At 42.7% G+C, this 12,380-nt stretch overlaps 1 protein-coding gene across 5 annotated transcripts in view; it reads left to right on the top strand.

Moving 5' to 3' along the window:
- The window catches only part of LOC145341822 (uncharacterized), a 707,529-nt gene that overhangs the window by 215,866 nt on the left and 479,283 nt on the right, over positions 1–12,380 (top strand). For all 5 annotated transcript variants that reach the window (XM_080186786.1, XM_080186791.1, XM_080186787.1 and 2 more), the window contains exon 6: positions 5,449–5,581. In XM_080186786.1, coding sequence (XP_080042912.1) covers positions 5,449–5,581 — 133 coding nt within the window. The remainder of the gene's footprint in view (positions 1–5,448; positions 5,582–12,380) is intronic.

The raw sequence follows: 12,380 nt of genomic DNA on the forward strand, positions 1-12,380 counted from the left end.
ACGAGGAATCTAGCTTGTGAGTTACGAGTGAGCTATGTTTTGCAAGTGATTGCCTTACAGCAGTTTCCAACACACTTGACAGTGGTGAAAGGATGGGAGCTCTTAGGGGATAGAGTTAAGTGGTACATCAGTTATCTTCAATTGCGAATGAGGAGGCTGACCCAGAACATGGTCAGGCACTGATGGAGAAATCATTGTGCATTTGAAAAGGGTTAAAACACAGTGCTGAAGGGATATCAGGTTTTGAATCATTACAAAGAAGTCCAATCTGCAGGGAGAAAATGAACTGAGTTTGTTTTGAATTGTCGGCCTAATGTATGCTGAGTCTAAAGAAATGTTAAGTTTTCCTCCTGCTTCATTTGACATCTGCTGTATGTACATATTTTAATTGTTATAAACAAACATGTGTGCCATGTTGAAATATCAATATTATACTCATTTAATTGCCTTTTACAACTGCAGTGATTGCTCCTTATGTATTGGTTTGAAAACAAAATGCCAATGCAAACATCTCATTTTTTTGTGTAAATGCAATATCTAGAAGAGAGAAAATCAGAGTTAACAGCCAGAATTCTCCAACCTTGTCCACAGTTGGGATTTTCCAGTCCTACTGCAGTGAATGGAGTTTTGGGCGAGCACCGAGTTCTCTATTCTTGCTGGCAGCGCTGATATGGTGAACGAGATTGGAGAACCCCAGCCAACATTTTGAGCCTAATATGACGCTTCTTCACAACTGAATTGGGTTCCGAAGAACTGTCATAGGAACTTCGAAAATAGGAGCAGGAGTAAGACATTCAGCCCCTTGAGCTAGTTTTGTCTTTCAATATGATCATAGCTGATCTGCTATCTCAACATCCAACTCCCACCCTCTCTCCATATCCCTTTGACTCCTTTGTGTATAGAAATTAATCATATTTCATCTTATTGAACTCAAAATGATTCCGCTGTTTCTCCCTGCACAGATATTGCCAGATCTGCTGAATTTTTCTAACACTTTTTTAAAATCTTATTTTTATATTGTTCCTCAAGATCCCCTAACCATACACTGTGAATGATATATTTCAAAGTAGCTCAATTACCTCAATGTTAATGGCAAACTGAATAGTTTCCATCATATTTTTTAAAGATTAGTAAGTTCTCTGTTCATTTTATACTAGCAAAATGTATTTATTATAATTAAGAATACCATCAACCATACTCATCTGAGATGCTACCTGGAGCAGCAAAAGTTGACTAAGTTCAGAATTTTTTTCCCAAATCCTTCCCAATACCATCTCCTCTACCTCTCAAGCAATACTCTGTATTTGCCCCTTTACCATTCCTCCTTAACAAGATAGCTGAGATCGAGAACTCAAAGTGGGAGAATCAGATTGTGGCCCCTTTTTCTGCAGAGCCATGCGTTAGTGCTCCAGTATTTCATATAGCGTCACTGACATTCGCTTCCAAACTGTCAATAATATGTCAGGGAACAGTTGAATAGTAACTTACCTAACAAGGGGCTTATTTTACATACTTAGAGCAGGTTTAGAGATGGATGTATTTAACTAAAATTGCCTAAGCAAAAATTATTTTTAGTGTGACTTCTGCCTTCTACTTGACTGGCCATCTGCTCAAAAGGAAGGCTGCAGCTGGCACAACTGTCAGATTTGGGTCCAGTGGCACTGAGGGGCAACATCTTCCACAGGCAGGGTGGAACCCCAAGTAGCAGGAAGAATGGGAAAGGCAAGAGGGACAGGAACCCTGGTTGACCATTGAAGGCAGAGCTTCCTGGAGATGATCAAAACCCAGTACCTCATGAGCATGTCACTCTCCAAGCAGATGGTCACACAGATCTGTGCCCTTGTTGTTGAACATCTCACACTTTGTTGTGCCAGTTGCCATGCCCTGTAATTGGATACATAGAACACTTAAAAACTGCTAGGACACTGTGGGTAATCAGTAGGGGACAGATATATATTCCAATATATATATTCCAAGAAGAGTTCTTGGAATGCTGCCGGGATAGTTTCCTCGAACAGTGTGTGTTGGAGCCGACGAGGGAGCGAGCTATCTTGGATCTGGTGCTATGTAATGAAGCGGGTAGAATTAGGGACCTTGTGGTGAAGGATCCTCTTGGGGAGAGTGATCATTGTATGGTGGAGTTTCTGGTGCAGATGGAGGAGGAGAAAGTGGGTTCCCGGACACGCGTCCTTTGTTTGAATAGAGGGAAATACGGTAGGATGAGAGAAGAATTGGCGAATGTGGACTGGGAGAGCGCGTTGGAGGGAGGGTCTGTTGAGGAGCAGTGGAGGATCTTTAAGGAGATCTTTCTTGGTGCTCAACGGAAATTTATTCCGATGGTCAAAAAGGATAGTAGGAGGAGAGGTAATAAGCCGTGGATAACAAAGGAGGTGAAGGAAAGTGTTAAACTAAAAGCGGAAGAATTTAGAGTAGCTAAGAGTAGTGGGCGAGAAGAGGATTGGGAGAGGTTTAAATGTCAACAAAGATTGACAAAGAAGTTGATAAGGAAGGGTAGGAGAAACTATGAAGCTGGGCTAGCGCTTAATATAAAAAAGGATAGCAAGAGTTTTTATAAATATATAAAAAGGAAGAGGCTGGCTAGGGTGAATGTTGGTCCTTTAGAGGATGAGAAAGGGGACCTAGTGGTAGGGGATGGGGATATGGCTAAGGTATTGAATAACTTGTTTGTTTCTGTCTTCACGGAGGAGGACGTGAATAATTTGCCGGGTGTTAGCGATAGAAAGGTGGTAGGACTGGAGGGTCTTAATGACATTACTGTTACTAGAAAGGCGGTGCTCGACAGACTGGAGGGGCTGATTGTGGACAAGTCCCCAGGACCGGATGGAATGCATCCGAGGGTTCTGAAAGAAATGGCGGAGGTGATAGTGGATGCCTTGGTGGTTATTTTCCAAACGTCGCTGGATTCCGGGGAAGTGCCGGATGATTGGAAAACGGCTAATGTTACGCCGTTGTTTAAGAAGGGTGCCAGGCAAAAGGCAGGGAATTATAGGCCGGTTAGTTTAACATCTGTGGTAGGTAAAATGTTAGAATCCGTCATTAAGGAGGAAATTGCGAGGCATCTTGAAGGGAATTGCTTGATAGAGCAGACGCAGCACGGTTTCATTAAAGGGAAGTCGTGTCTGACAAATTTACTGGAGTTCTATGAGGATGTGTCTAGGGCGGTGGATAGAGGAGAGCCGGTGGATGTGGTCTTTCTAGATTTTCAGAAGGCGTTTGACAAAGTGCCTCACAAGAGGTTATTGCAGAAGGTCGAGGGACATGGAGTTGGGGGTAGGGTGTTAGCGTGGATAGAGGATTGGTTGTCAAATAGGAGGCAGAGAGTGGGGGTCAACGGGTGCTATTCGGATTGGCGGATGGTGACTAGTGGAGTGCCCCAGGGGTCGGTGCTGGGGCCTCAGCTTTTTACCATTTATATAGATGACCTGGAGGAGGGAACCGAGTGTAGAGTGTCGAAATTTGCTGATGACACCAAGATTGGGGGAACGGCAAATTGTGCGGAGGGTGTGGAGAGTCTGCAGAAGGATCTAGATAGGCTGGGCGAATGGGCCAGGAAATGGCAAATGGAATTTAATGTTCGCAAGTGTGAGGTGGTCCACTTTGGTAGGAAAAATGGTAGGAAGGACTATTACTTACGAGGCGAAAAACTGCAGCAGGCGACGGTGCAGAGGGACCTCGGGGTCCTTGTGCATGAGTCGCAAAAACCCAGCTTGCAGGTGCAGCAGGTGGTCAGGAAGGCGAATGGGATGCTGGCCTTCATAGCGAAGGGGATTGAATATAAAAGTAGGGAGGTCTTGCTGCAGCTGTATAGGGCATTGGTGAGGCTGCAACTGGAGTACTGTGTGCATTTTTGGGCGCCGCACCTGCGCAAAGATATTTTGGCCTTGGAGGGAGTGCAGAGGAGGTTTACTAGGCTGATACCGGAGTTGAGGGGGTTGAGCTATGAGGAGAGGCTGAATAAACTGGGCTTGTACTCGTTAGAGTTTAGAAGAATGAGAGGAGATCTCATTGAGACGTATAAGATGATGAATGGGATGGATAGGATAGAGGTGGAAAGACTCTTCCCGCTCAAAAAAGACAATAGGACTAGGGGGCACAGCCTCAAGATAAAAGGGGGGCGGTTTAGAACGGAGTTGAGGAGGAACTTCTTCACTCAAAGGGTGGTGAATCTCTGGAATTCTCTGCCCGTTGAAGTGGTGGAGGCTGCCTCGCTAAATATTTTTAAGACGCGGGTTGATGGGTTTTTGATAGGAGAGGGGATTAAGGGTTATGGGGAGAGGGCGGGAAAGTGGAACTGAGCAGCGACAGATCAGCCATGATCTTATTGAATGGCGGGGCAGGCTCGAAGGGCTGGATGGCCTACTCCTGCTCCTATTTCTTATGTTCTTATGTTCTTATATGTGATGTCACATTCTGTAAATAAACCTAATAAGAAAAGGATTTGCCTTGAATGTAATACTTTACCATCTGGCTTGAGATATCATTATTGTGAACTCCCACCTCTTTCACCATGACCTGGGCAGTAAATTCTTCCTTGGTAAAGACAGTTCAAAATATTCATTTAATAGCTTAGCCAGGCCTCCCTAGTTCCTTGCGTAAATCCCCTTTTTGATCCCTAATCGGCCCTACTCTTCTTATTAACCTTTTGCTGTTTAAAATTCTTACAGAAGTCTTTTGGATCCCCTTTTAGGTTAGTTGCCAGTCTTTTCTCATATTCTCTCTCTTTACTTATTTGTTTTTAAATTTCTCCTCTGAACCTTCTATATTCGACTTGGCTCTCAGTTGTATTTTCAATCTGACGTATGTCATAAGCGCACCTTTTTTTCTTCTTCATCTTTATCTCCATCTCTTTTGTCATCCAGGGAGCTCTGAATTTGTTTGCCCTACATTTCCCCTTTATGGGAAATTGCCTTGACTATACTTGAACTATTTCTCCTTTAAGGCAGATTATAGTTCAATTACAGTTTTACCTGATAACTTAGATCCCAATTTATCTGGCTTAGAACCATTCTTATAGTTGGCTGCCCCCCATTAATTATTCTTACTCTGGTTCGTTCTTTTTTTTTACATAGGCAACCTAAAACTTAGGATCACTGTCCCTAAATGTTCCCTTGCTGATACTTGCTCCAATTGGCAAACCTCATTCCCAAGAACCAGTACCAATTTATTCACATTCTGTAGTTACAATAAAAATAAAAGTTATAATAATATGATAATTGTTTAGATTTTCTACATCATTTTAAAACATACTTTGGAATAACATTGGTCTAAATGGTGTTTAAGTGCATAGATTATAGAAATGGCAATGTAATAATATTATTTCATTAAGATATTTTGTATTGTTTTATATTAATCTAACAGTTGGGTTCTTTATAATCACCTACTTGTCAGATTTCAGCTCATTTTCTAACAGTCTGTCTTATGCTGCAGCATGGATTCCAGTGAGGTTTTAATGGAATACGAAGACGTTAAGTTCCAGTTGGTGGCAAAAGAACAGGCAATCCAAAACTTAAAGAGCCAGCTTCGAGAGGCTGTCTACCTTCAACAACAGTCAAAATATGAGGTTGGTTAGAGTCCAATGATGTAATCTGTGAAATGTAGAAGCTTGTATTGCTCTATTGCCATAAAGAAAATGCAGAGAAAACTGTTTTTTGTTGGATTAGCTTTTTATTATTGCTTTTTACATAAGGTTTCTCAATCTTCAAATTCTTGTATGTTAATCTAGCTATTTTGGTCAGTCTTAAGTCAAAATACATGTTCATCACATTGAACTAGAATTGAAGCAAGTAACAGTGCACAATCAGTTGCTATAGAATTGAATCATCCTAGTGGGAGAAATAGTTTTTTGAGGGTATTACATTTTTCTATTTGCTTCCTTGTATTCTCTAGGCTTATGATGATGCGTTTACTTTGCAGCGAGAGTGGGTGGATTGCTCCCAGGCTTCCATTGATGCTGCTATTGTGTTAACTTGAGTTAGCACCTAAAAGCAGATAATGGACAATTCCCCCTTTTGTACTTTTCATCTTCCTTCTTGTGAAAAGGTTCTTAATCTCTAGTGGGAGCCTTCCAGAAGTGATGATGTTAGGAACTCCACAGAAGAGGGGGTTGAACTGCCATGTGCAGCCCTATCATGCTGTAATCAAAGAAACACCTTCAACTGGGAGGAAAGAAGATTTACAATTCATGTCCTTAGCTAATGTCTGCTAGATGTATGCAGGAAGGAAGACCATGTTGTTGATCATTGTGCAGCACTGATTTGATGCTAGTGGTGCCATTTTGAAGCTTAACATCGAAGCCAATGCCTTCTCTTAACCTCACACAGCAAAACGTGTCTTGTGAATGAAGAAGGGACTTATCAGTACTTCTTTTTATTCATCCAATGGATGTGAGCATTTATTACCTTAACCACCAAGTGCCCTGAGAAATTGGTTGTCCCCAACTTTCCTTTTAATGCTGCAATCCTTTTAATAAAGGTTCTCTGACAGTGCTGTAATGCAAGGAATTGCTTGCTTTCAAACTAACAAGGATGAAGGAATGGCAATATATTTCCAGGTCAAGATGGTGTATGACTGAAATGGGAACCTAAAGATGGTGATGATATGTGTGCCTGCTTTTCATTTCCTTTTATCTGTTAGAAGTCATGGATTTGGGAGGTGCTGGTGAAGAAGCTATGGCAAGTTTCTGCACTGCATTTTAGATATGCAGTAGCCAACATGCACCTAGAGAGTGAGTGCTTAAGCTGGTTAGTGCAGTGACAATCAAACAGGTTGTTTTATCCTGAATGATGTTGAGCTTCTTGAGTGCTGCTGGAGTTGCACTTGTCCAGGCAAGTGAAGACAATTCCATTACACTCCTGACTTGTAGCTTGTGAATGGTAGAAATCCTTTGAAAGTTAAGGAGTCACTTATCACAAATTACCCAGTTTCTTACCTGCTCTTGTAGTCATGGATATTTGTGACTGATCCAGTAACATTTATGGTCAACAGTGATTGCCAGGATGGTGGGATATTTGATGACGGTAATGCCACTGAATGTTAAGCAGAGATGGTTAGTGTCTAGAACTTGTGTAGCACCAATATTACTTGCAACTTAACAGCCTAAGCTGGAATCTTAACCAGATCTTGTTGATCTCATGAAAGCTTATTGATCTGAAATATCAACTCTGGGGGGAATTTTATGGAAGTGACAGAGGTTGCAGCTGCAAATTGGAGAGCTGTTGAGAACCCTGCAATGCCTCCCCTGGGAAGACCAACCATGTTATGTGCCAATTGAGCAGTTCACAGATTACCCAGTGGACCAGGACCCCAGGGACAGCAAGTCCAGTCTGTCGAGAACTACTGACTAATCAGAGGCTGGCAGCTTTTTTGTTCAGCAGTGCCAGTGGGGAGATGGAAGCTGCTGACAGAGCGATGCCTACTTGAGGCCCAGAATTCTGTTTCTCTTACCACAGATGTGACTGACTTGCTGAGTTTTTCCAACATTTTTTGGTTTTATTTCAGTTTGTGCATCACTCCTTTTCTGTCCTCAGCTCTTTGACCATTTGTATGTTTTCAAGCGTCCTATCTCTCTTCAAATTATGACTGGAGCCAGAATTTTCTCCAACTGGACATTGCATAAAACTGGCACTTTTTTTCAACACTTGCCAAAAACTATATATGCTTACTCCTGTATCTATTCCATCTCCTATTGCTCAATTTGGTTAAATGAGATGTTGCTCAAATTTGGTGTCCAGTTCAACCAGTAACTGAGATTCAAACTCCTAATTAATATTCATAACTAAGTCAACATTCTATCATACCTGCAACAAAATCTGTCTTACACCCCAGCACCAAAGCTCTTGCCCACTTTTTTGTTACTTCAGAATTCACTTTCTTGCACACTTTTCTCATTGCTTTCCAAGCTTCTTCCTGCACAAACTACACCTTCAAATCTCTGCTGCTCACAACCTGTTCTAAGTTCCACTCACTCATCGCCTCTATTGTAACCTAACTCTGATGACCCTTTATTTCCAATGAACCAACTTCAGAAAGATTTTCCTTCTTTACCAATCTTGTCATGGTCTTCCACCTTACATCTCAGACCATGCGCTATGGTCCTCCAATTTTAGCCTTCTGTGCACCCGCCTCCCAACATTCCTTATTTGGTGACCAGGTCAACTACAAAGTCGACCCCAAGCAATTAAGAGCCCTAAGAACCATGGTAAAGATGATTTATCTCAAGTGAGTATATCATCCCCCACACCCTTGATACTCCACCAGCTGACCTCATGTCTTTTGTCTTGAAGGATCTCCATCAGTTGAGACCGGATTGCATCCCACCATGTCCCACTCTGAGCACCCTGGGCTGCAGCTCCTGGGAGGACATGGTCATCCTATCATGGCATTCACCAGCACTAAGCACCAGCGCAGAGAAACTCACCTTGGTGGGAAAAGATAATGGGTAGGCACCTGAGGCACTCTCTGGAGAGCACCACACAGTGGCAATTGCATTAGGTGGAGACTGGAACATGCAAGGGAGTGGCCAGAGGCCTGATAGCTCCCCGAGAACTGTTAACGCCAAGGCAAATTTGGGCCTCTGGACACATTCATCCCAGTAATAGTCAATATGCAAAATCAGTGCTGGGCTTTACAAGAGGAGGTGTGAGCGATCTTCCAGCAGATGCAGGCTGTGCTGGAGGTGTCTGGAAACCTCATCTCGCCAGAGATGGTGCCAGCATTGTGTGGTACCCAGGCCAAGATCGCAAGGGTGGCATAAACCAAGAGTCCATACCATGACAATTGACTTCCAAGGATTGGACCACTCAGTTATGATCCATGGCTCTAGCCCTGGGCACCAGGGCCCTGGTCACACACAGCTTGCAGATTTAGAAATCCTAACTATTGGCCTGTAAATGTGGCCAGATTGCGCAGCTGCAGGGCTGATACAAATCAGCAAGATCCTTAATGGGGCCTTATGTGATTGACTTAACAAGAAAATTCCTCTGTGTCACCTGGGCTGACTGGTAAAATACTGATTCAGCTGCTAGTCGTTGATGTGCTTGTTCACATAGCTCTCCTTGGCTGACCTCCTTCTTCACTAGGTCTGCAGCTGTGACTGACAGACATTGAGAGGAGGTGAAAAATTATAAATATTCAAATAAATATTTATAATTTTTCAGCTCCACAAACGTACATGGGCCACAATCACCTTTGAAAGAGCAAGATTCCAAATGTGCCTGACAACCCCACTGAATAGGAGCAGTTCATGGTGGTGTACCAACGTATCAGGCCATTGACTAAACCATGGACAAGCCTAGTGTATCCATTGATTCCTTTGAAATACAGACTCGCTGATGGACATGGTGCATGACATTATCATTGGTGAAGGAGACATCACAGGTGAGACATACAACCGACATAATGATAGGTCCTCACCCGAGAGTGGTATTTTAGTGATTTCTTTGAACTCTTACCCCACAGCATGAGGACATTCAGCCAGGCACATCCTGTGTCCTTGAAGGGGGAGGAAGGAACCCCTGAGGTCACCCCAAGATCAGACCCTCACCACCAGCACAGCCATCCATACCCACAGGTGCTTTACAAGACCTCTGTACACCCTGGTAAAACTTTCAAGTGGCACTTTACCTCCTTGTCCCTCTTGGTGCTGAATCTACCAGCAGTTCCCCGCTTTTCAGGATCTGTACCAATTCCTGCCTGCATGACATCCAGGTGGAGGGGTGGGAGCATCTCAAAATGCTATTGAATTGGCATCATAGTCCACTAATGAGATACTAAGAAGGTCATTTGAATATTTATAATTTTTAACCTGCTGTGGCTGGCAATGCAGCCTGGGAGGGTCAGAATGGGTTTGGCAACTGATGCTGAACCCGTTTTTCTGCCGAATCCAATTCTCTGGGCCATTGTGATATACTCCAGGAGCTAATGGTTCCAGAGAATCCCCCTTTGTCTGGTTTAGATAGAGCTGTTCCTTTAAATCCAGACATAAAGGCTGGGATTTTATCATTTTGCCCGCCACAGGTGCTGGCAAGGAATAGACCATGGAAACGTCCGTTGACCTTAGGTGGAATTTTATGGCTTTGGGATAAGTGAGGTGGGATAAAATCCCACCTGATGTATAAGGTGTTTAAACTACAGCCTAAAGTAATATAAATGTTGTGGTTTTATTTGTCCCTGCCAAGGAAAAGAGATGGATTAGACCACATAATTCAAATATCAAATATATTGACCAGAAGTCTACCACCTCATCTGCTATGGAATCGACGTGGGCAAGGGTCCAACAACGGAAATCTTCTTTGACCTCAGGCGGGAATTTCTGATCTTGACTGAGCAAGGCCGTAAAATCTTGCCCACTGTGTGACTGTTATTTGCATGTGTTATATGTGTGATTGGCAACTTCTTTTTGAATGGAATTGTATGTAAGGTATCTATTTAAAATATATAATTTAGTACAGAGATTGTAATCATTTCGTTTTCTTTGAGAACCTTGATTGTATGAGTTCTCCTGTAAATAGAACTATTATTTATTTGGTTACCTATCAGTATGGTTGAAAGGCCCAGTTGAAGCATAGTTTGATGTTGAAGTAGTCTGACACTTTTTGTAGTTGGGTGACATAAAATAATTGCAACTGCAATAATAATCAACTAACAAAGACTGGGGGCAAAATTAGGCTCTGTAGTATCTGTTTTTAGCTGCTAATCAGCTTCAAAGAGGCCAAAGATTGACTGTGAAATTCATGTGCGCACTTTTGACAGTGATTTCAATGACCAATGCTGATTTGATAGCGAAGCTGCCATTTTCAAACATCATACTCCAACCAGTGACATAACCACTCATAACTGTATACGAGTTCCGTGGCATTAAGATCCCACCCCTCCCTGTCACACACTATCTCACCATCAGCACTATATAAAAGGATCAAGAACTACTTAAAAACTAATTGCTAGTTATTTCTTCTGTCTGCTGGTGCAATTCTAAGCATTTTGAAGCTTTCCTATGTGTGTCTCAAGTTTCAATAGTCTATAGGACGTGGTCTGGCTGGTGGTGAAGTCCTTCTTTTGCAGTTTAAAGACTTGTGCTGAAATAAGTTGCTTGCAGGAATGGGTGGCCAGTTAGGATCTTAGAATTGACGTGACTGGGAGAATGAATAACAGTCACACAAAGGAAGACAAACTGCTAAAAGCAACAGAGAAAGCAAGAATGACTTTCAGCAGGACACCATCTATGTTCAGAATCTTTAGGGAATTGTTCTCTTACCTGAACTTCAGTGAAGATCAGTGCATGATATATCTGTGCTTCGTTAAAGAAATCGTGACTGAAATCTGCCAACTGCTGCAGCCATAACTACTTCAGTCACAAAAGCAGGACAAAAATGGCATTGCCTGGGGCTTTCAAGGTGACCAAGGCTCATAATTTTTATGTGCCTGGCTCCTTCCAGGTGGCTGCAGGGGATATAAGCAGTTGACAGTGCACTGCTGCATAATGTAGAGGCTCTCTAGTCAAAGAGAGACAGCTTAATCTTATTCCCTTTCATCAGAGACAAGCAGTTGGAACAAGCATGAGGGTTTGCTCTCATTTTAGGCTTCCTGAGATTTCAGGCTTCTCCATGGTGCAGGATCCTGTTCCTTCATCCACATTGCTTTACGTAGTCCACGAGTGAACTCTGCCATTTTCAAGAATAAATAAGGATTCTACTTACTCAATTTGCTGCTGGTGTATGACCAGAGGCAACAGGTCATAAAAGCATATATCCATTGTCCTGACATGATTCTTGTAATATTCAGTAGTCCTCCTCTCCCTCCTCCACTGCCGCACTGTGACCACAGGGAGTGAATATAAAAGGGGATGATGGGGTGCCAATCAAACAGGCTGCTTCATCCTAGATGGTGTCGAGCTTTTTGAGTGTTGTTCTGCCACAGAATTCCCAGTATTTGACCTGCTTTTGCAACCACATGATTTACGTGGTTGGTCCAGTTATGTTTCTGCTTAATGATGACACCCCCGGCCCTCCCAGATGTTGATAACGTTGGTCATCAGCAATGGTAATGCTATTGTGTTTCAAGGGGGAGATGGTTAGATTCTTTCTTGTTGGAGATGGTCATTACCTGGCACTGCTTTGATGCAAATGTCACTGGCTACTTATCAGCAGAAGCCTGAATGTTGTCCAGATCTGGCTGCATGAGTACACAGATTACCTCATTATCTGAGGAGTCATAAACAGGACTAAGCATGGTGCAATCATCAGTGAATGTCCCCTGTTTGATCTTATGATGGTGGGAAATTGGTGCAATACTTCTCCATGCTCCTTGACATGAAGTACAAGGTTTTTGGCTGGCTTTCCAGTGCATCAAATATATAGGTATTA

Source organism: Carcharhinus amblyrhynchos, chromosome 4, assembly GCF_965287045.1.
Source record: "Carcharhinus amblyrhynchos chromosome 4, sCarAmb.v2.hapA, whole genome shotgun sequence".
NCBI lineage: Eukaryota > Metazoa > Chordata > Chondrichthyes > Carcharhiniformes > Carcharhinidae > Carcharhinus > Carcharhinus amblyrhynchos.